The sequence below is a fragment of the Symphalangus syndactylus genome, chromosome 12 (genome assembly GCF_028878055.3).
Source record: "Symphalangus syndactylus isolate Jambi chromosome 12, NHGRI_mSymSyn1-v2.1_pri, whole genome shotgun sequence".
NCBI classification, from domain to species: domain Eukaryota; kingdom Metazoa; phylum Chordata; class Mammalia; order Primates; family Hylobatidae; genus Symphalangus; species Symphalangus syndactylus.
In genome coordinates, this window is record NC_072441.2 from 72,507,876 (window position 1) to 72,533,230 (window position 25,355).

A 25,355-nucleotide genomic window follows, 5' to 3' on the forward strand; every position below is an offset into this window, starting at 1 on the left:
TCAAGAGTGATGGGCAAGAAAATTTTAATTAAAAAGATTTAAAATGTAAACATTCTAACTTTAATGCACTACGATTAGTCCTGGATGAAAGTGAAAATTTGGGCAGGGAATATTCTTTTTCACAACAGAATACTAGCAGAAACAAGTTCATAGTAAGGACTGAGATAGAAATTTCCAATGTACAAACATAAATATAATAACTGACACAGCCAGGGGTGATTAATTGATGATAAAATGCTCAGAGGAAGATTGTTAGAATACAGGGTATTTATACTTTTTCAAGCTACTTTCCAAATTAATTGTAAATAAGGTGTCTTTACAAGGGACAGATCTCCTAGACCCCTCCTTAACCAGGTAAACAGTCCTGATAGCACAATAAGGGTGATAGACAAACTGGACCTTCTCTGCCCGCAGATAGGCTGAGGTTGGAAACTCACAGCACTGACTCTGCAGTGTTCCTGACACAACGGTTAGGGTGAATTTAATTATAAGGAAATTTTCCAAAACTTCAGAATGAAGACAATTGAGCCAGACAGCTGACCTGTCCTCTACAAACAAGTCCATGTCACCACCATCAATGACAACAACAAAAAGATGAGGAGATACTTTGGGCTCGAAATGACTAAAGAAGTGTAGCTACATTATCTTTTCAATCTTTTTGAACCCAAAATGTCTCTTCTCTTTTTGTTGTGTGATTCGTGGTGACATGGACTGTGTGAAGGAGACAGGTCAGTTGTCCTGCTCAGTGTTCTACATTCTGCAGTTGTCTGGTGATTACTTCCTATGAAACTCAAGCTAAGCGTTTTCAGCAAGAATATGGCATTGTTCATATTCTGCACCGGCAGAGTCCCAGGTGACATGCTGTCTACCAGCAGAGTCCCAGGTGACATGCTGTCTCCTGCCAACAGCTCCTGACTCCTATTCTCTACAGGATGGAATTGAGAGGAGCAGGGCTAAGGCCTCTCAATGCTGTTTGTCCATCTGGGAATTGGTCTCCTTGGGTATTCATCTCAAGTGGAAATGGGATGAATTGTGGTTTCTCAAATCAAAGGAGTCTAGTGGTTTGCAATCATCAAGAGCATTCTGTGTCTAAAATTCAATCCTCAGCGAAGGACTCCTGCAGTTCTGTGTTTGGAATTGAACTTGCTTTGCTGTTTTCGTTTTTTTCATCAAGTGGAAAAGCTACTTTTTGTGACATCCTTTCATCCTTTTCATCCTTCCAGCAGTATTTGGAATCTGTAGGAGGGAGGAAAGAAAAAATGGAAAGAGCATTATGTCAGGTCCTGCTGATGGCTGAGTCTGGAGGGATTGCTAAGTGGTGATAGCCCAGGGGCAAACTGAGCTCCTGCTGGGAGGATGAGCTGAAGCCTGAGCCTCAGGCTGGCTGAAGAGGCAAGCGCCATCCACAAGTGAAAAGAAAACACCCCTGAACTTCCAGTCAGCCTGGAGTGCAGATATAGGGACCTGCCTATGCCCAACCAGCAGCTGATGACATCAGCCCCTTTCTTCCTGATCCCCTTTGTCTGAACAGAGTGATGGCTTTTCACACCTCCCAGGGAGAATGTGCTCAGCATCAACCATGCACACTCAGAAGCAGAGGGCTGTAGAAGGAGAGGGCCCTTTGCAGAGAAACGCACCCACCTTACAACTCCATGTCCCAGTCTTTTGGGAAGGAGCAGGAGAGCAGACTATGGGAAGAACCCAGGATGTGAGAAGTAGCAGGGGCCTCAGACAATACTCACAAATAGGGAAGAGAAAAGCAGTGGGAGAATGAGTTTTCATCATAGACAGAGAAATAAAGAATGAGGGCTGCTAAGACCCATAGATGTGATTACCTTGCTACGCTAAGCTTGCAGGCCAGGGAATCTGCATGCCAGTCTCCACTTGCTGAAGGGCAGTTTTCTTTTGATCATTTTCGGTTTTAGGACACTTGAGGCGTGAATGTGGCCAATGACTTGATGCCTATGTGTGTTGTCAGCTGAGCCTTCAAGACCATCACCTTCCAGCTGGGGAGGGTTCTTCATTCCAAGGGAAGGCTCTAAACCCAGCTCTGAAAATAAAACCACAGACAATGGGATCCACTGGCATTGATGATCTTACTGTGACTCTCCTTCTACCCAAAGAACATCAAGGAAGGAAAAGTGGCATCCAAAGGGTGAGGGGAAGCCAATGGAGTCCCTTTGATATTTTCTTTTTTGTTGATCTTTCTCACATTACCCAGCAATGACAAGATTGCCAGGAAGCAAAGACACTCCCAATCCACAAAAATATTCAAAAAACATCTGTCATTCTAGACAGGTTGTGGGATGCAAAGAATAGGAAGCCTACCTGGGAAGCCAAGTGGGGTTTCCTCCCCTTTGGAATTGGACAGTTTGCTGGCTACATCCTGAGCAGAACAAACTTTCTGTTCATCCAGTGCCAAGAAAGTGCCTTCACCAGGTTGGTAAGATTGGGACACATCATGGTCACAACAAGAAGTCAAAACACTTTCCTCCAGGCAGTCATGCAGGACTTCCTTCTCTTTAGACTCCTGCAGCTTCCTGATGAGCCAGACAGGATAGGAGTGACAAGAGGGATTAAATACCATGGTATCTCAGGTGATTTCATGGGACACATAAGGGAGTGGTCACAGAAACCAAAGGGGTAGTCTCCTCCAAGAGAGAAAAATCTATCCTTCTAAATGTGGGGTGGAGTGTGACTGCCCTTGGGACAGAACAAATGTGAGCAGCATGTGCTCAGTGCTTTTGCCCCAAATGAGCTGCTGCAGGAGGACCCAGACTCCCCCTGTAAACTGTGATCATGACTTGCAGCACAGAGAACTGACACAGGACTTCGCTTCCTATGCCTAAACATGTTGATGTTTACATGCAGCACCCAAGTAAACACAGCTCTTGAGGCATTCCAGATACACAGATCTTGTCTTTCCAAAGCCATTTTTAAAATATTTTGACATAAATTACAATTTCCCTGTTTTGAAATGAAATACTTGCCAACATGCTGACATCAAACACGTAGAAAGCATGCATGCATCTCACTCTGGATTAACCACACGGGAGAGAACAGGTGACATCCCTGAGTTTGGTGAGTTCACCTGGCTCAACGGATTGCATGTTCCTATGCAAGAGGGGGATTAAGAAATTGAAACCTGGCCGAGCACTGTGGCTCACACCTGTAATCCCAGCACTTTGGGAGGTCGAGGCAGGCAGATCACGGGGTCAGGAGATCGAAATCATCCTGGCTAACACAGTGAAACCCCGTCTCCACTAAAAATACAAAAAAAAAAAAAAAATAGCTGGGTGTGGTGGTGGGCCCCTGTATTCCCAGCTACTCCGGAGGCTGAGGCAGGAGAATGGCGTGAACCTGGGAGGCAGAGCTGGCAGTGAGCCAAAATCATGCCACTGCACTCCAGCCTGGGTGACAGAGAGAGACTCTGTCTCAAAAACTAACAAACAAACAAACAAAAAAAAGAAATAGAAACCTACTCAAGTACCACAATCAAGAAGACAGCATTGTTAAAACAAACAATTTGCAGTTGGATGAATGGATGAGGCAGTTCTGTTTGTCACTTTCTATTTTTCCCTGGATCTGCAGTCTCCAGGTGTCACTATTGAACTAACAGCCCACAAATCCACAGAGTTACCTGGGGGGCACTGGTGCTTTCCCTTCCTCTTCCTCATCATCATTTTGATTTTCTGTAAACAAATTCAGAAGAGCAGGTCATATTAAGCAAATCACGCTTCACACAAGACCAAATCCGTGTCCAGTCATAGCACAAGGACATAAATATTCTCAGTGTAAGAATGTGATATTCTGACAGGAACGTTCTAATGTGCCCTAGATTAAGTCTTGTCAGAAGTAGATGAGCCTGCTTTTCAGATCCATGGGACAAAATCTCCCTCACCTGGTAGATCTTAATCTTATATCCTCTGCCCTAAGTCAGCACAAACAACTAAAACATTTTCCCTAAGATCTTCAAAAATTGCCCTAACAACTTTCCATATGTGTTGCTGCAATACTGATTTATCTCTTCATATATCATGGTCAATGAATGGTTAGAGAAATTTATATAGAAAACTGAACTGATGGATGAATTCTAATAACTTTTCTTAAAAAAGAATCTGTGGGGCTGGAAGGGTGGCTCCTGCCTCTAATCCCAGCACTTTGGGAGACAAAGGAGGGCAGATCACTTGATGTCAGGAGTTCAAGATAAGCCTGGTCAACATGGTGAAACCCCACCTCTACTAAAAATACAAAAATTAGCCAGCATGATGGCACAAACTGGAAATACTAGCTACTCAGGAGGCTGAGGCAAGAGAATCACTTGAACCCTAGAGTTGAAAATTGTAGTGAGCCAAGATCACGCCACTGCGTTCTAGCCTGGGTGACAGAGTAAGACTCCATCACCAAAAAAAAAAAAGAAAGAAAGAAAGAAAGAAAGAAAGAAAGAAAGAAAGAAAGAAAGAGAGAAAGAAAAAGAAAAAAAGAAGAAAGAAAAGAAATCTGTGGGGCTACACAGAAAGAGTGGCCACTCATGGGGTGAAGAACTCAGGACCTGGCCTTGCTTTATGGAAACTTATAAGCAAGATAAGGGTAGAAGTGTTGATGTCCTGGTTTCAGTTCACTGCACAGCTGAGACAAGCTGGCTTAAAGTAGATCCAGACTGGAGATGAGGAGAGTGAAACCAGGGAAACAACATCTTCAAATAAATGGACAAGGCTGTCAGTGGCCTAAGACAGGCAGAGAAACTCCATGGACATTGTTCAGAGACACAAATTACACCACTGCAGCTGACAAGAGACATAGGTACTGAGCTAGGAGGCCTGACAGATACCTCATGTACTCCTCCTGTACACAGGTAGCTATGGCTTTGTCACACCTGCCTCTGTTCCAATAACCTGATACTGGGGCCAGGATGACAAAGGCATGACATGGGCCAAGGAGGACAGGAAAGCTCTCTCACCCACCGGTATCTGTGTCTAATATTCCATCCTAGTTTCTCTTTCTCTCTCTGCTCTTTCACTTCTCTCTCTCTGTCTCTCTCTTTCTTTTTGACACAGGGTCTTGCTCTGTCACCTAGGCTAGCGTGTAGCAGTGCAATCACGGCTCACTGCAGCCTCTGCCTCCTGAGCCCAGATGACTCTCCCACCTAAGCCTCTTGAATAGTTGGGACTATAGGCATGCAGCACCATGCCTGGCTAATTTTTTGTATTTATTGTAAAGATGGGATTCACCATATTGTCCAGGCTGGTCTTGAACTCCTGATCTCAAGTGATCCACCCACCTGGGCCTCCCAAAGTGCTGTGATTATATGTGTGAGTCACCGCACTTAGCTCCATCCTAGTTTCTGACTCAAACCAATATTTGTGTATACAGCCCATCCTCAGAATTGATCTTCCATAGCCTAAACAGAGGTATGAGACACAAGGAAAATAGAGGTTACCCGGAAGAATGTTTAGAGCATCCTGCCATTCATCTTGAGAAGATTCACTGTCTACAACCAGAGTTGAGTTGACTTTGTCTTCCTCAAATGTGATTTTGGTGTTCTTGTGAGGTGGGTTGGAGTCAGAAGGGCCGTGGCTATTTGAACAAGTGATGGCACATTCCTCCACTGAGTCCTCAGGGACTTCCTTTTCTTCAGCCTTCTGCTCCTCCCTGATGAGCCAGGTGGGATAAAGATGACAGAAGATTAAACAGAGAGGGATTGGATCCCAGGGAGTTCTAGCTGGTTTTGACAGGAGGCATAAGAGAGTGGTTCCAGAAAGCAAACAGGAGGTTCCCATTGAGAGGGAACATGCAATCCTCTTCTCTTTGCAACAGAGCATGGCTGCCATGGGAGCCAGAGAGGAAGAGAGCAACTGGTGTTCATTGCACTGGACAGATAGGAGTTGAGGAGGATGAAGACTCAGCTATCCCTGCCTGGTACACACAGTACACACAGAGAAAGACAACAGCTGCCACACCCTGTTCCTAACCTGGGTTGAATTTCACATACTGTGGCCAAGGGAATGCGGGCTTTTGGCCCATTATATACTCCAGACATGGTGTGCCTTCTAGGCCTTTTTATTTTAACACTGTGACATAAAATGTAAATTTTTTTGTCTAGGTACTTTTCCTGTTGTTTAACTTTGCTAGGTACTTCCTAATTCCTCTGCTTGTTGCCTCTTTGCTATTTATCTTTCCTAACAAGAACCTAAAGACAACTGTGGAGAAAGCAGCTTTGCACCTCCTCCTGGTTTTCACAACTAGGGACAACAGGTCTTCTCTGTGTGTGCAGGAAGTCCCTGGGACTGGTGAGTTCATCTAGGGTCATGCTTACAGGTACCATGGAGACAAAGGACAAGCATGTTAACAGGGCTATTTCCTTATTGGGTGAGCACATGAAAGTCAGTGCACTCTGCAGCTTTCTTTATCCTGCATCTGGAATCTGTGACTACCTTCACCTCCCTCGTGTTCTTGCTGAGACCTTTTCCATATTTTACCACCCATTATCCGCTCCTGATTATTCAGTCTTACCTGGGGGCAGGTGATTCCTGTACTTTATCAAGCTCCTCAGCTTTATCATTTTCATCCTCATCTTCATCATTTTCTGCAAATACAGAAGGGTTCGTTCAGATATTTCCCACTTCACACTCTGCAAGCACAGTCAGCCCAATGTGCACAGAGACATGAACATCTATGTATGGGTCAGCGTTGTACTGAAAGCTCTCAAGTTTTATCTTTAACAAAATGCCCTGGCATGGTTTCCTGATCCATCAGCCAATGCATTTCTGATCTGGAGGGTCACCAGCAAGATGTGGCCAAACACTGTAAAGACCTTTTACTCCCCGTATCACTGGAGGCTTGTGCAGCCTCTCTCTGGACTTGGGCAGCTGTCTCCCCCATCCTGCCACAGATCTGATTCCCAGGCACAGGCTTGGTGTCCTGTCACAGTTAGCATTTAGAACCTATTTATTTCTCTTAGAAGAGGACAAATAAACTTCTCCCACAGTCCTCCACACATCAGGGGATTTCACTGGCCCTCCATGTGGCTTCTGCTGTGTTATTCAGAGACATTCTCTGCATGGGGAGTGCTCCAGTCTGAAGCACTTTCCACCATCAAATGCCACCACATCAAGTGCCTTCTCCAACACCATATGGTGAGGGGCTTCATCTCATTTTGAAAAGCACTTGTAAGTGTTCATCCATTTGAATCCTAGAGACACTTGCAAGAGACAATGTGTCTGCCTTTGCAGATTGAGAGACAGAAACCCAGGAAAGATAAATCAATCACTCACCAACAGTTACTAAGAACATTGCTGAAGACATAGCCTGGGAACTTTCATTCTTAGTCCAGAGCTCTTTTCACTCTAACAAGCATCCTTCTGTCACAGCCTCCATCCTGTCCTTTAAAACTAAATAGATGATGCCTCTTGTTCCAAAGACCAACTTCCATTAAGGAAGGTGAGACATTTGCAATACTGTGACCTCCAGCCCTATGGGTTTCCCATCTTGGTTCTTACCCAGGAAGTCCTGGTCATGTCATGGCCATATATGTTTAGTGGAAAAAAACACCAGCGATACAACTGTCATTGTGGAGGTATGGAGGTCTGGAGTCTCTCATAAGCCTGGGGTTTTGGATTATCAGTGTCTGTGGCCACCTTACCTGGGCTGAGCTTGTGGACAAGGTGCCTTGCCAGCCTACACCCCTCAGCCAGCTGTTCTTGGAAGTCCTGCCCCTGGGAGTTTTCATGCTTATCCAGAGTGAGAAGGGCCTGGAGATGCTGATTCAGTGAGTGGGAGGCATCTCTCCCTTCCTGTAACTTCTCCCTTAACTGAGTCAACTCTCGTGCCTGAGAGTGAACCAGGAGTTTATATTGCCTAAGGTGAGATAGTAGAGAAAATTTAACAGCAGAAAGGGATGAGCGATCAGTTCTAATATTGCAATAGAGATTTCTGAGACAGTGTCCTCAAGGAGACCTCCAAGCAGAAGGTCAGCACATGTTTAAAGAAATGTCTGTGGCCAAGAGAAAGAATAGAAAATGGTTTACAGGCTTCCTCTATATCAGAGAGGGCTCCTGTAAGATCCTCGATGATGTTCCATTCATCTTTGTCTTCTGTAAACAAAAGTAGGTGTCTTCCTAATTCTGTTTCAAAAAGACATCCTTTCAGTTCCTCACTCTGGCCATGGACATTTCCATGTGAAAATACACAGTGCATCTTGCGGCGACTAGATACAAAGCCATGTACAGAAATGAGGCCAGGTGCAGATGGGGTGAACTGAAAAGATGAAAGAAAGAAAGAATGACAGGGTTGAGAGGGCAACATTCATCGAGTGGAAGAATGAGAAGCCTCAGTCAGTCAGGAGGTGATTCTGATTAAGGGTAAGTGGGGTGGTGATGGCACACCATTTTGAATATACTGAATGCTGCTGGGTGGTTCATACTCCTTTGGTTAATTTTGTGTTATGCAAATTTCACCTCAACAATTACTTGTTTGAAAAAGAGAAAACAAGGATCTGAGATGCAACTGCAACCCATAACTTATTATTATCCTTGTTCTCTGTTTGATAAATATTTGTGTGTCCTGAGCCTGCCATGGCAATTCCCGCCCTTCCCTTGGCCCAGCTTAGCTTACTTCTCCCCACCAAGCTGCTGTGCTTCAGAGATTTACACACCTGCCCCCCTGCCTGCCCCCATGGGGCCCCCTCACCTGAGCTCCTCAGCTTGCTTGAGCTGCTCTGCAAGCTTCTCCTCCTTCAACTGCAGCTCTTCCCTCAGCATAAATTTTACGAGGTCTTTGCACTCTTCATACTCTGAGAAAAGACAGACACACCTGCCTCAGTGGAAGGCTGGACATGCTGCTGTGGTCACTGCCTACAGGGCAAGAACTAGGCCCATCCCAAGGACAAAACTGTCCCGAGTACCAGGCTCTAGGCAGGGATTTCCACACCTTTACTCTTCAGTCTCCTGACTCTCTGGCATCTGATCCTCCAAAATTTATAAATGAAGAAAGAGAAACTCAAGGGCACATCAAGGAAGTTGACAAGATGATTCAACCTCAATGAATTGGAGTCAGAATTCACAGATCCTGAGATCTGACTCTGAATGTGGGGCCACTTTCCCAAGCCTTGCAGCCTCTCCTCTAAAACACTGCACTGGGGCATGAAGTAGTGATTTCCCATACAGGTGGGAAGGCCCCTAGGACTATGGGGCTGATGGTTTCCCTTTTACTGGGAACTTCGAGGACAAATATGTCAAAGGTTTTAACAATCTTTGAGTTTTAAATCTTATCTTTGGATATGATTTTAAGAGTCATATCTGAAGCATAAAGCATGAGACATAAGACCATAAGGCCATGAAGGAAATATGCCCAAATTCCAATAAAGTTTGTGTAATTTAGAAACAGTAGAATGAAGAACTAACAGATAGTGTTTACTCTGTGCCAATAACTGTTCTAGGAGATTGACAAGAAATAGCTCATGTAATTAATTGCAGCAATTTACAGAGGTAGGTATCATTGTAGTACCCTCTGAACAGATGAGGAAACAGGAAAAACAAGACAAACAACTTGGATGGAGCCCAGGAGACAGGCCCAGGGTCCCTGCTCTGCACACTGCATTGCTACCTCCACACATTCTTGGGTGCGATCTTTCTTCCTCTTTAGGAACAAGAGCCTGTGCCCCAGAAAGCAGGACTGCCCTCTCACCAGGGTACTGTCTGCTTTCTTTTCTTTCTTTCTTTCTTTCTTTTTCTTTCTTCTTTTCTCTCTCTTTTTTTTTTTTTTTTTTTACAAATCTTGCCCTACCCCCAAGGCTGGAGTGCAATGGCACGATCTTGGCTCACTGCAACTTCTGCCTCCTAGGTTCAAAGGATTCTCCTGCCTCTGCCTCCCAAGTAGCTGGGATTACAGGTGCCCGCCACTACGCCCAGCTAATTTTTATATTTTTAGTAGAGACGGGGTTTCACTATTTTGGCCAGGCTGGTCTCAAACTCCTGACCTCATGAACTGCCCACCTTGGCCTCTCAAAGTTCTGGGATTACAGGAGTCAGCCACCGCACAGGGCCCCTACTCCCAGCTCTTGATGCTGTCACTTATAGATACCACAGGATCTATTAGGAGCAGAGTCTCTTGAAGCTGCTCAGAGCAGGTACTGGGTACTAACACCACGTTCCCCCAGGGTCCCTAGAACAGAGCTTTGCCTATTGGGCCTCAACAGAAGCTTGAAACGAATTAAAGTTCACTAGTCCCAGACATTTGGAACAACAGAATATATGTTATTTGTCTGCAGGATCTTATCTGGTACAGAGAGGATTCCTGAAAACATGATTGAGCCTCCTGGAGAAAACAGGTCGTTCTGCGCCTGTGTCAGAAATCAATAACTGGGAGTTTAACTCTAGTCCCACCCCCACCTGACTGCAAACATGGAAAGTTGCTAAATACTTTGGTACCTCTGTCTTCCAACTTTAACAAAATGTTAAAATACCCATTTCTGTTTTCCTAGAAGTGTGGGAAGGATGAAATTATTTTCGATGGAGACAGCATTTAGTGTCTCAGACAGAAGACAGGACATCATTCATTACTTTCATGATGGTGAGCCTATAGATCTTACTGTATCTGTAGTGCTGGCTGGCCAGGAAGCAGGCTACTTGAGTTACAAGAAACTTCTCTTTCATGTTTCTGAACTGTTGTTTGTTCTCCTCCAGCTGGGGTTGCAATTTCTCATTGATTTCTAGAATATTCATCTCTGCCTTCTCACCGGACCAAGGGCTGGCAGATACCACCATGCTGATGTTTGTGGCAGAAGAGGTGGAGCCAGGGGCTGTGGAGAAGAAACCCAAACAGATGATGGGTTAAAAACTGGTGAAATCAAATAGGTTTAATCAGGACTGAGGAAGGTCAGTAACTGAAATTCTTAACTTACTGTTGAGAAAAACGTGATCACTCCCCACAGCACTTTAGGATCCTTAACCAGAAAAACAAGGTTTGAGGTGCCTGAGCTCAGAGCTGAAGGCACTGCCTGTAGCTCAGACTCTGACAAGAGTGAGGTAGATTGTGGCCAGCGTGCCAGGTAACGGTCTGCAGTTGCAATAACAGAATTAGAAGGTGGGGGTGTCATGGAATCTTAGGAGCCCTGTGTTCCAATTGCCCAGGCATTGCTGAAACACAGGCACCCTGGTCTCACCCAAGGGTCACCACCAATGGGGATCATTCCTTCAGCATTCACTCTCAGTATTCGTGTACCCTTGTGACAATGCCACAGACCCATTTCTTTCCCACTACATCTAAGCATATTCCTTTTGTTCATCTCTTGTCTGTGCAACATCATCAAGGCAGAAACTATTTCCCAACAGGGTATATTTTCTTAATGGTAGTCATGAAGTCACCCCACCTGCTCTAAGTTAAAACAGATCTTAAGGCTTTTCCACAAGCGTAAGATATCAAACTTTTAGCCTCCCCTGATATCCTCTGGGTCTTCTGCAGTTTTTTCTGTATCCACTAGAAAGTGAATGAATAATTTTTAAAAAATGTTTTCTTTCCTGTCTCAGTATTCTTTCTGCTGCATCCCATTGTTATGTTGGTTTCTTTTTTTCTTACTGGGGCATCATCTTAGGTTTTCATTACACTCTAGACCAGTCTCACCTCCCCACGTCCAAAGGTCTTCCTCTACATGGGGTGATTTGTTTTTTAATGTCACTGAGCACTACATTTTATACTTGTCACTTATGGATGTCATTTTAGTGCCACAAGAGCTCTTTTCAAGATATCAAGTGACCAAAATCATTTATACAGAGAGATCTCCTGAAAACATGTGTGACCATCTATTTTAGGACGTTTCATAAGCTTGATGCTATTTTGTTGTTTCCATTTCGTTTTCCCATATACTGAAAAGAACAGGGCCACAAACGGTTCTTATGGAATATGGTTTGATATATATTTTGTTGAGTTGGACTAACACCATTGATTTTTGGTTGTATTCCACTAACAGAACATGGCAAATCAAAGTTGTGGTCAGGGTTGGTTGGTGATCCTCAGTGTTGCTGTGAAGTAGAAGGTGAGTTTGAGGTGAGAGGAATGAGTAGGAAATGAGTGATGCCCTGAACAACCTCCTCACTTTCTTAGCTTTCATCCCCACCTAGGTTTTGTGAGCCTGGAACTTGGGAGACTGTTCTGTAGCCCAGGTCTCCTAAGAGTGGGTGCAGTGGCTGTGACCCTGGGCTGCCCAGCATTCATGTGGAAGTGAAGGAAGGAGGACTGGATCAATCCCATTTGAAAGCATCCCTCTCTGCAGCCCACACCATCTTCCAATGACACTGTAAGGATCCTGCTTTGAAATGTATCAAAGGCTTTAAATCAATATATTTTCTGGGGTCTGGGAGACCTGACATTCTCTGTCAGAATGAAAATCTATCAAGTTTCTTCATTTTAAAAATGATAAAACTTCAGGTTCACAAAGTTACATGACTTACTTGAGGTCACACAGGGATGAGTTTTCAGCACTGCCAATAGAAGCCATCACAATAATTATTCAGTAATTATTCATAGGATCCATGTAATTCAGTAAATATTCACCTAATTATTTAGTAATCATTTATTGACCAATTCATACAGGCATTTTGCTCAAAACTGTGCTAATATTTGCACATCATATTTTTATCGTAATCCTTAAGGTAATGCTATTATCCATAAGTAACAGGTGAGAAACCTGAAGATGACGGATAGCTAATCATGTATTTGGCCATATTTCCATTTTATGGTTTTTGCGATGCTGGATGAATGACCAGAATGAGTCATGGGAAGAGTATTCACTCCTGTATTATTTTCTAGGACAGAGGTGTGCCCTCCTAGAGTACTGGGACCAAAATTCAGAAGTGTGTGCAACCTTGCTTTAACTGTATGGGAAATAACCTCTATCACTTGGAATTTCCCTGGGACTTTGGAATATACAAGAGAAGTATGAGACCTGGGTCTTCCCTTGACTGTGTTTAATTCACTCTTCTATGGAATACCAATGATTCTCACTAAGACTTTTGCCTTTTTATAACCACAATGTATATTTTATGGAGAAGATTTTACGCTTTGCTCTATTTACAAAGAATAAATATGAGCAATGGTTTAGGTTTTATGCCCTGGACTTAATATTTTTCTGATTTCTGTTTTGAGATTAAATTCTCATGTAAATAGAAAAATACTTACTATTTCTTATAAGGCCAAGTTTGTTATCAGTTTGAGTTTTTGAAGATGAAGTACAAACTTTTGATTTTGTCTCTGTCCGCATCAGCGCCACTCATTGTCTCTCAGTATGACCTGGACTTGCCCCTGCACTTACCCTTGTCCTGCTGAGCCAACTCCATGCACTGTCCAATTCCATCAGTGATTCGGGTTCCTCCCAAGCCTCCCTGAAATGGGCACAGGGAACAGGAGGTCAGACACATTCCAGACACAAAGGCAACCCATACTGTAGAGCGGGCAGCTGTGTTCCTACTTCCCTAATGTTCCAGTGATGTCCTCAAACTGAAAGGAACACTTTCCCTTTTTAGGGGTCTGTTCTTCATGCCTCAATGCCTCTGATCTAGTGAACACAACTGTCCTGAAAGTGAAAGAACTTGCTAAATTTCAGGTTTCTTGTTAGGTGGCTAGAATAGATTTATAAGACTTCCCTACTTACCCATGACTGCTGAAGTTTGAATTCTTAGCAGTAGGATTCCTTTTCTTGTAAGGTGAGCAGTTTAGGAAAGATTGGCCATGTTGCTGTGCAAAAAGTGGTAAACTGAATTTCTACTCAGAGCATGCTTGAATGTGAAACTAGGGCTTCCACTCTTCCAAAGTTGGACTGTCACTGCCTCAGGCATGTGTCCCAAAGGGCTCGTGTCTCTGCTGTACTCAAAATAGAGTTTAAATGGAGCCCAGTAAGCCAGATTTCCTTTACTTCTAGGTTCCCTCAACAGTTTCTCCTCTGCTTGAGAGACTGCATTGAAAATATTCTTATTCTGCTGTTGTGTTTTGGCTTTGGAATGATGTGATGCAGCTCAATGGGTCCTACCCCCAAGTTGATCAGAGTAAGAAACAGCTGGGAAAGTCAGTGCAAATACAAGTTCATTGTCCTCCTTGCAGGGATTCTGATTCAGAGGGCTCAGGTGGGGCCTGGAATGTGTTTGTTAACATGACTCAGATGTGCAGTCAATTTGGGGACCCACTGATTGCATTGACCTTACAGTTTATGGGATGATTCTTTCTGTTTTGCTGATGGAGAAACTGAGGCACAGAGAGTCTGTAACTTGCCCAAGTTCCCCTTGCTGTAAGTCCTGGAGCGAGATCTCAGGTGGAGCAACCTCTATCCCATCCCCTTCCCACATTTTCCAATTCAGCTGGGTCAGTTCTTCCCAAGTACATGTTTCTCTCCCCTATACCTCATTTCTGAAAAAAGGAGAACTGGAATTTAACTTCTTTCATCTAATACATTTCCTCACAACATGCTGCCAGCATCGTATTCTGGCCACTTACTATTAAAGTGAGATGCTTCTTTTTTTTTTTTTCTTGAGACAGGGTCTTGTTCTGTCACCCAGGCTGGAGTGCAGTGGTGATAATAGATCACTGCAACCTCGAACTCCTGGGCTCAAGCGATCCTCCTGCCTCAGCTTTCCAAGTAGTTGGAACTCTAGGCACACGTCACCATTTCTACTTAATTTTTTATTTTTCGTAGAGACAAGGTCTTGCTATGTTGCTCAGGCTGGTTTTGAACTTCTGGCCTCAAGCGATCCTCCCACCTAGGCCTCCAAAATTGCTGGGATTACAGGAGTGAGACACTCAGTCTGGCCCTGAAATGCTTTTGTTTTTGCTTTTGTTTTTTGAGTTTTTTTTTTAATGAAAATATAGGACATGGAGATGTGGGAAGACACCTTGCTTTATTGCTGTTGTTATTATTATTATTTCTACAGTATAGTTCATATACCACAAAATTCACCATTTTTTAAGCATACCTTTCAGTGTCTTTTACTATATTCCAAAAGTTTTGCAAGGATCAGCACTACCTAATTCCAGAATATTTTCATAATGCCAAAAAGCATGCCTGTACCTATGGGCAGTCACTCTGCAATTCCTCTCTTCCTGCAGTCTCTGACAACCACTAATCTACTTTCTCTATATATAGGTGTTCTGGGCACTTCGGCTATATGGAATAACAAACTGTGGCATTTTGAATCTGCTTCTCAGGATATTGTTCTTGAGTTTCATCCTTTTTAGCCTCCATGAGTACTTCAATCTTTTTTTTTTTTTTTTTGAGACGGAGTCTCGCTCTGTTGCCCAGGCTGGAGTGCAGTGGCGCGATCTCGGCTCACTGCAAGCTCCACTCCCTGGGTTCACGCCGTTCTCCTGCCTCAGCCTCCAAGTAGCTGGGAATACAGGCGCCCGCCACCACGGCTGGCTAATTTTTTTTTTTTTTGTATATTTGGTAGAGATGGGGTTTCACCGTGTTAGCCAGAGTACTTCAACTTTTTTATGGCCAAATAATATTCCACCATATGGTTATACCACATTTTGTTTATTCATCAACTGATGGTGGTTTAAGATGTTTCCACTTTTTAACTATTATGAATAATGCTGCTATGAACAGCTTTGTACATGTTTTTGAGTGAACATTTGTTTTTCATTTTCTTGGTTATAAACCGAGGAGTGCAGTTGTTGCATCATATGTCATTTTATGTTTAACTATTTTTATGTTTAACTTTCTGAGGAACTCATACACTGTTTACCAACCTCAGTGGCTACGCCATTTTACGTTCCCAATAGTAATATATGAGAATTCCATATTCTCCGTAACTTTCCAAACATGTGTTGTCTTTATTTTTTCTTTATTTTTTTCTTAAGTCATACTAGTGGGTGTGAAGTGGTATCTCATTTTGGTTTAAATTTACATTTTCCTAATGATGAAAAACATTGAACATCTTTGCACGTGCTTCTTCACCATTTGTGTGTTTGCTTTAGAGAAACCTCTACTCACAGCTTTTTTCCCCATTGTTAAATATGGTTGTTTGTCGTTTACTGCTCAGGTATATGAATCCCTTATATACTCTAGGTACTAGACCCGTGTCAAATATATAATTTGGAAATAGTTCTCCCATTATGTGGATTATCTTTTCACTTCCTTGACAGTGTCCTTTGAAGCATACAAGTTTTTTATTTTATGAAGTCCATTTATCTATCTATTTTTGGGTTGTTTGTGCCAAATTAAAAAATGTCTAATCCAAAGTCACAAAGATTTGTACCTATGTTGTCTTCAAGACATTGCTTTTTGAATGAGAACTTTCCTGGGTTTTAGTGGAGGGCGGACATTGTTTATTTATGCCTCCTGTCCATTACCAATGTTTCTCCTGATTGTTACTCATATGCTCACCACCCTTCCATGGAGCATCCCATGGCCTGTAACAGAGCTCTGGGGACTGATATCCTTCCACTGACTTTGGCGCCGGTGACAGCCCTGGTCATGTGGTTCAGCTTGGCCTTAACCCGACCCAGTTGCACATATTCCTCAGGACCTTTAGAGTTGAAGTCGAGAGCCTCTCTGAGAACGCTTGCCAGCCCATGCTGTTCTAATGCTGTAGCAAACTTCCTCCATCTATTCCAGAGGGGACTGCAGGAGTTGGACTCATTCAAGACATCTCTGGTGTTAGAAAGTAGACCTGTTTCAGGGTTTGGGGAAGATTGTTCAATATGAACTAGGTCCTCTCCAATTATTTTTACGGTATGTGTGTCTTCTTTCTAGAAACAAAGGAAGAATATTTATGTTAGAATATTTTTTCTATTCTTTGTCAATTGTCTACAATTTTAACATGGATAAAGGAGAGCTCTGTGTAAATATATTCTTAACACTTAATTATGGTTCATGTCCACTGCCATGCGATCATATTTAAATCTATGAACTATCCTGTTCCTTAAAGGTGGAGCTCCTCAAAGGTACTGTTGCTGGAGTGTCCTAGATGTCTCACTGGCCTTTGGACAGGAAATGCCCAAGTTTGCAGATGAGGGGATGGTTGCCTTTAACAGAGTCCAGCACCATAACTTCTGAGAGCACATCCTGTACCAAGAACTTTGATACCCATCCCAAAGATACCATATCTATACATTTAAATTTGGAGTGTGTATTCCTAATGGTATTTTAGGGTGTAATTTAACTTCACATCATGTAGCCTTATGGAAGCCAACTTTGTATGCAACTCAATCCCAGGCTTGGTCAGGCTATTTCTTGAATAGGTTAATAATCCTCAGGTTAAACAGTACCTCTAAACTGGCTTCGCCACTGGGAAAAGGATGTGGGTCCAGGATAGAATAAACAGCATTAAAGAGAGATTATTGCACAACATAGGGGTGTTCTTAAGTACCTAATGATTCCAGATGGGATTGCTATCATGCTATTTCTAAGAATAATATTCTGATCTAACTCCCTGAGATCTAGCACTGACTAATGGCCAGTGCTGAAAGAAATCATTGTTCCTTTTCTTAGACAAGGAAAATTGACCTCCTGCTGATTTGGCTAAAATCTCCACCAAGTGATTTGGAGAAAAGACACAAAGCACTGTTTATTTCAGTTGCTGTGACCACCCCCCCCCCTTTACTGAAGGATAGTCTGGGAAAGGAAAAAAAGGTAGCCCAGTCAGTTTTCACTGTAAACAGATTGTGACAGACTGCCTAGGGTCTGTAGATTTACATGACCTTGCTCCTTGGAAACTGTCATATAAGCTATGCTACCATCAACGTTATCAAATGGAGATGACCAAAAATTGCTCTATATTATGTAAGTTACAATCTCACACATCACTTACAGAGCTCTCATGTTACATCTGGGCTAGGTCGTTTTCTAAAAGGGAAGGAAGACTCTGGCGCGTGATGGTGGTGCTCTCAGTATTGTTGTTGCTTTGTGTATGCCTCACAATTAATTCTATCTTGAATACAATAATATAAATTAATAAAATTTGATACTAGGTATGATTTATGATTCTTATAAGGTTTATTTGCAACCCGATCTTCTGTGTTATCTCCATTTCAGGTGGATATTCTCTTATGCAATTCCCTGACCTTTCTTAAAATAGAGGCCATGTCCTTTGCAGGAACATGGATAGAGCTGGAGGCCATCATCCTTAGCAAACGAACTCAGGAACAGAAAACCAAAAACTGCAGGTTGTTACTTATATAAGTGGCAGCTAAATAATGAGAACACACTGACACAAAGAGGGGAACAACAGACACTGGGGCTTACCTGGATGTGGAGGATGGGAAGAGGGAGAGGAGCAGTAAAAATAACTATTGGCTACTAGGTTTAGTACCTGCGTGATGAGATAATCCATACAATATGAGTTTATGTAAAAAACCTGCACACATACTTCAGAACCTAAAATAAAAGCTTAAAAAAATAGTGACTGGTGGCCAAAGTCAAACCAGAATAATCAGTGTGTAAGGTCATGGTTAGGTTTTGGGTTAAATATTCAGTGGCTTCTAGGTCCTTATTAAACTCAATATGTTGCTGAAACACCTGCCCGATCCATATATACTTTTGCATGTGCCCATTTGCAACTCCAGAAGCACAACACCAGTTTTCACTGCTATCTGGTGGTCTTTGTTTTGAATTCCAGTATGACTTATAAATTGAAGGTCTCTGTTTTATTACATGAATTTTGAGGCCAAGATAAGTACAGCTTATTGAAGTGCGTAAAGAGACTCTGGTTTCTCTGCAGAACAATGGAGTTGAGCAGCCCTCTTTATTCTTAATTAATTTTCTTGTGTATTTATCTTGAAAGTGGGTGATTTTTATATTTATTAATAAAAGTTTTATACAGTTATTTATACTGCCTCTATTTATCTCATTGAGAAATCAGTTCAATATCTCATTTCTTTTTTTACCAGTAACTCAAAAATATTTCATCACTCTGAAAATTCACTTTTACCCACTGAGCAATTACAGGCTAGGAATCCAATGGATTTTAGTAAGCTTGGTACATAATTGCTCAATATACGGTATGTAATAAGCTTAATTTTATTAGCACTCCTCATAAATCATCATCATGTGATTTTCAGAGGGAAGCCAAATGGCTTGGAGCTCTGGCATACTGAATCTTGTTGTTTGTGGCCAACAGCTCTACGGTGATGTGGAGTCTTATGAGGCTTCCTGAAAGATGAGGTATCTCAAGGGACTCTATTTCAACAGGGAGGTAATCACAGCTTCCTCATTCCCAGCATAATTTAAAACACCTTTTTTTCAATAGTTTTATTCACTGTTTGTTTCTTTTTCTTCTCACACACTCTTGGGATCCTGCACTTCGTGCTCATGGCTGTATCTCTTTTTCTCCCCAACTCACAACAGTCTCCAGGGTCCATGGGGCTGAGGAAGTAGTTGTGTGGTGTGGGGCTGAGACTTTTCACTTAGAAGCTGCCCTAGTGCTCCCATGTCCCACTGAGACCTCTTTGGTGACCTGACCTCCTTAAACCATTATTTCACTTCAGCTCATCCATGTGGATTCCTAATGATGTAAAACATTGAAAATCTTTGCGTGTGCTTCTTCACCATTTTTGTGTTTGCTTTAGAGAAACCTCTACTCACAGCTTTTTTCCCATTGTTAAATATGGTTGTTAGTCATTTATTGCTCAGTTATATGAATTCCTTATATACTCTAGGTACTAGACCCATGTCAAATATATAATTTGGAAATAGTTCCAAATTTCATAAGAAAATTGTGTTTTCATAAGATGCACAATGCAATTCTTCCTCATTTCTCCTAACGCAAAAGGCAGTAACTTTGTTCTTCAGGAAAACATCCTTCCCCTGAGCTCTGAGATCCTCCAGCATGGAAATTAGAAGAGGGACACAGGCTGAGCTGCAATAGCTGAAGGAACTCTACTCTGGGCCCTCCAGGTATGACTCCTTCCCCGGAGAAGGGAAGCTTCCTGCCAGGGCCACCAAGGGCAAAGGACTCACTTTATGATGGCTGACTTATTCTCTTGTGTTTGCGTTGCTGTTCTGACATTTACTTGCAGGTAAAATCCACAAATGAGACATGTAAAGTATCCAATTCACAATATGACTTTCTCAAATCCTAGGTACTTTTGGTTTCCTGGGCCCCTTCATCTATCAAATATTAATATATGTTTACCATTGTGTTGATATAAAAAGAATATATTATTATTATATGGTGAAACATTTTCTTTGGCCTGAAAAGAAATTGTCTTTCTTATGATTTTAGAATAAATGAAAATGTTTTGATGTGGTCCATAGGGACCTGCCTACTGTGCGGCCCCTGGTCTTACCTGATTCAGGCTGATATAGCCAAACACCATGAACTGAGTAGCTTATAAACAAAAGAAATTCATTTTTCTCAGTTCTAGACACTGGAAAGTACACAATACAGGCACAGACAGATTTGGTGTCCAGGGGGGATTTATATCCTGAATCACTGATGCCCCTCTCTCTGCATCCCCGCATTATGGAAGGGTCAAGGCAGCTCTCTGGCCTGTTCATGAGGGCACTAGTTCCATTTATGAGGGCTCTGTCCTTATGACCTGTTAACTCCCAAAAGGTCCCACTTCCTAATACCATCACGTTGAAGGTTAAGATTTCAACATAAGAATTTGAGAGAGACACAAACATTCAGTCCACAGCATGCCCTGTGTTCCCTGCTGAGATGGAGAATGGCAGAGACTGGAACAGGTAGACAAGATAAGGAAGAAATAGTTGGTTCTCTTCTCTCTTCTCTGGCTCCAGAATGGCTACTTCTCCCTGCAGGGAGCATCCTCTGACCCTATTCTATGCCAACACACCTGAGCCTGGTCTCTCATCTCTCAGACTTTTTTCTTCCAAAAAAAAAAAAACAAACAAAAAAAAAACAAAGCTTCTGTCCTCCTTTTTTTCTGATTCTGGGGACTCCCTTCTTTTCCACTGGGTCTCCTCAAGTTCTACCTCAGGAGCAGGACTGGCCCTCCCCCTGCCCACCCCCACAGGCCTCATTTACAAAACCCTTAACTTGTGGTTCTGCAGATTCAAAAGCACAAGAATCTCCCAAATGAAATGGAACTGTAGGCCAGGCCTCCTCGTGGAGGGGTGGAGTCTCTTTGCTGAACCTGAATCCAGCTGTTCCAGGTCATTCTGGATGAGAATCAGTGATGACTATTAAATCCATAATTATTAGTGAAAAAGGCCAAGCAAAAGAGAACACACGGTGTATGATTGCAGGTAAACCAAGACCTGTTAGGAGTGCACCATAAGCAGAAATTTTAATGTAAACAAGAAAAAGAACATCATGGTTGTGTGTGGTAACTGCTCAGAGCAGGGAGGGTGGTGTGATCAGGAAGGGGCAGGTGGAAAGCTTCTGGAACCTACACAGGTTCTGGTTATTAATCTAGGTGGGGGATATGTTCATTTGTAGCATTAGCCTGCACATTTACATTTTTTATGTACCACTATGCATAGGGTTTCACACAATTAAAGAAAACTTATCGTTCCCTGCCAGTACATATCATACTGGGAACCACACATGAGGGATTGGCAGTTTCCTTTCTTCAACCAAAGCACTGCCCCCTGCTTCCTCCTTTTCCCCCATTAGCCCACTTGGCCAATTGCTGGCCTGCAGACCATGAGGAAGTGAAATCCCTTTGTCTCCCTGTTTAGGCAGCATGTGGAAATGGTGGTGTGGTCCTTCTCAATTTCCCTTCAGCCAGAGATCAACATAAAAATAGAACTCATGAAAATGAAAACCATAGTATCAGGGATAAGAAAAAAGAGAGAGATGCATGGTTCCAAGATGGCCGAATAGGAACAGCTCCAGTCTACAGCTCCCAGCATGAGCAATGCAGAAGATGGGTGATTTCTGCATTTCCAACTGAGGTACCGGGTTCATTTCACTGGGGCTTATCAGACAATGGGTGCAGGACAGTGGGTGCAGCACACCAAGCATGAGCCAAAGCAGGGCGAGGCATCGCCTCACCCAGGAAGTGCAAGGGGTAAGGGAATTCCCTTTCATAGCCAAGAAAAGCTGTGACAGATGGCACCTGGAAAATCGGGTGACTCCCACCCTAATACTGTGCTTTTCCAATGGTTTTAGCAAATGGCACACCAGGAAATTATATCCCGCCCCTGGCTAGGAGGGTCCCATGCCCATGGAGCCTCACTCTTTGCTAGCACAGCAGTCTGAGATCGAACTGCAAGGTGGCAGTGAGGCTGGGGGAGGGGCACCCACCACTGCTGAGGCTTGAGTAGGTAAACAAAGTGGCTGGGAAGCTCCAACTGGGTGGAGCCCACCACAGCTCAAGGATGCCTGCCTGCCTCAGTAGACTCCACCTCTGGGGGCAGGGCATAGCCAAACAAAAGGCAGCAGAAACCACTGCAGACTTAAATGACAGCTTTGAAGAGAGTAGTGGTTCTCCCAGCATGGAGTTTGAGATCTGAGAACAGACTGACTACCTCCTCAAGTGGGTCCCTGACACCCGAGTAGCCTATCTGGGAGGCACCCCTCAGTAGGGGCAGACTGACACCTCAATGGCCGGGTACCCCTCTGAGATGAAACCTCCATAGGAACGATCAGACAGCAACATCTGCTGCTTAGCAATAATCGCTGTTCTGCAGCCTCCACTGCTGATACCAAGGCAAACAGGGTCTGGCATGGACCTCCAGCAAACTCCAAGAGATGTGCAGCCAAGGGTCCTCACTGTTAAAAGGAAAACTAACAAACAGAAAGGATATCCACACCAAAACTCCATCTGTACATCACCATCATCAAAAACCAAAGGTAGATAAAACCACAAAGATGGGGAAAAAACAGAACAGAAAAACTGAAAATTCTAAAAATCCAAGCACCTCTCCTCCTCCAAAGGAACGCAGCTCCTCACCAGCAATGGAACAAAGCTGGATGGAGAATGACTTTGACAAGTTGAGAGAAGAAAGCTTCAGATGAGCAAACTTCTCTGAGCTAAAGGAAGAAGTTCGAACCCATCACAAAGAAGTTAAAAACCTTGAAAAAAGATTAGACGAATGGCTAACTAGAATAATCAATGTAGAGAAGTCCTTAAAGGACCTTAAAGGAGCTGAAAACCATAGCACGAGAACAACGTGACGAATGCACAAGCTTCAGTAGCTGATTTAATCAACTGGAAGAAAGGGTATCAGTGACTGAAGATCAAATTAATGAAATGAAGTGAGAAGAGAAGTTTAGAGAAAAAAGAACAAAAAGAAACAAACAAAGCCTTCAAGAAATATGAGGCTATGTGAAAAGACCAAATCTACTTGTGATTGGTGTACCTGAAAGTGACGGGGAGAATGGAACCACGTTGGAAAATACTCTGCAGGATATTACACAGGAGAACTTCCCCAACCTAGCAAGACTGGCCAACATTCAAAATCAGGAAATACAGAGAACGCCACAAAGATACTCCTTGAGAAGAGCAACTCCAAGACACATAATTATCAGATTCATCAAAGTTGAAATGAAGGAAAAAATGTTAAGGGCAGCCAGAGAGAAAGGTCGGGTTACCCACAAAGGGAAGCCCATTAGACTAACAGCTGATCTCTTGGCAGAAACTCTACAAGCCAGAAGAGAGTGGGGGCCAATATTCAACATTCTTAAAGAAAAGAATTTTCAACCCAGAATTTCATATCCAGCCAAATGAAGCTTCATAAGTGAAGGAGAAATAAAATACTTTACAGACAAGCAAATGCTGAGAGATTTTGTCACCACCAGGCCTGCCTTACAAGAGCTCCTGAAGGAAGCACTAAACATGGAAAGGAACAATCAGTACCAGCCACAGCAAAATCATGCCAAATTGTAAAGACCATTGATGCTAGGAAGAAACTGCATCAACTAATGAACAAAATAACCAGCTAACATCATAATGACAGGATCAAATTCACACATAACAATATTAGCCTTAAATACAAATGGGCTAAATGCTCCAATTGAAAGACACAGACTGGCAAATTGGATAAAGAGTCAAGACCCATCAGTGTGCTGTATTCAGGAAACCCATCTCACGTGCAGAGACACATATAGACTCAAAATAAAGGGATGGAGGAAGATCTACCAAACAAATGGAAAACAAAAAACAGCAGGGGTTGCAATCCTAGTCTCTGATAAAACAGACTTTAAACCAACAAAGATCAAAAGGGACAAAGAAGGCCATTACATAATGGTAAATGGATAAATTCAACAAGAAGAGCTAACTATCCTAAATATATATGCACCCAATACAGGAGCACCCAGATTCATAAAGCAAGTCCTTAGAGACCTAGAAAGAGACTTAGACTCCCACACAATAATAATGGGAGACTTTAACACCCCACTGTCAACATTAGACAGATCAACGAGACAGAAAGTTAACAACGATATCCACGAATTGAATTCAGCTCTGCACCAAGCAGACCTAAAAGACATCTACAGAACTCTCCACCACAGATCAACAGAATATACATTCTTCTCAGCACCACATCACACTTATTCTAAAATTGACCACATAATTAGAAGTAAAGCACTCCTTGGCAAATGTAAAAGAAGAGAAATCACAACAAACTCTCTCTCAGACCACAGTGCAATCAAATTAGAACTCAGGATTAAGAAACTCACTCAAAACTGCACAACTATGTGGAAATTGAACAACCTGCTCCTGAATGACTACTGGGTAAATAATGAAATGAAGGCAGAAATAAAGAGATTCTCTGAAACCAATGAGAACAAAAACACAACATACCGGAATCTCTGGGACACATCTAAAGCAATGTGTAGAGGGAAATTTATAGCATGAAATGCCCACAAGAGAAAGCAGGAAAGATCTAAAATTGACACCATAACATCACAATTAAAAGAACTAGACAAGCAAGAGCAAACACGTTCGAAAGCTAGCAGAAGGCAAGAAATAACTAAGAGCAGAGCAGAACTGAAGGAGACAGAGACACAAAACACCCTTCAAAAAATCAGTGAATCCAGGAGCTGGTTTTTTGAAAAGATCAACAAAATTGATAGACCGCTAGCAAGACTAACAAAGAAGAAAAGAGAGAAGAATCAAATAGATGCAATAAAAAATGATAAAGGAGATATCGCCACTGATCCCACAGAAATACAAACTACCATCAGAGAATACTATAAGTACCTCTACGCAAATAAACTAGAAAATCTAGAAGAAATGGATAAATTCCTCAACATATACACCCTCCCAAGACTAAACCAGGAAGAAGTTGAATCTCTGAATAGACCATTAACAGGCTCTGAAATTGAGGCAATAATTAATAGCTTACCAACCAAAAAAAGTCCAGGACCTGATGGATTCACAGCCAAATTCTACCAGAGGTACAAGGAGGAGCTGGTACCATTCCTTCTGAAACTATTCCAATCAATAGAAAAAGAGGGAAT

The 25,355-nt window shown here is 42.7% G+C and overlaps 1 protein-coding gene across 1 annotated transcript; it reads right to left on the reverse strand.

Moving 5' to 3' along the window:
* Positions 1–1,096: 1,096 nt before the first annotated feature.
* LOC134734222 (putative neuroblastoma breakpoint family member 7) lies at positions 1,097–10,817 on the reverse strand. Its single transcript, XM_063625993.1, is given in 9 exon segments — positions 1,097–1,236; positions 2,329–2,540; positions 3,618–3,642; positions 3,645–3,692; positions 5,441–5,652; positions 6,514–6,586; positions 7,643–7,857; positions 8,689–8,791; positions 10,589–10,817. Coding segments are annotated over 9 exon segments (1,203 nt in total). The 5' UTR covers positions 10,764–10,817.
* Positions 10,818–25,355: the final 14,538 nt, after the last annotated feature.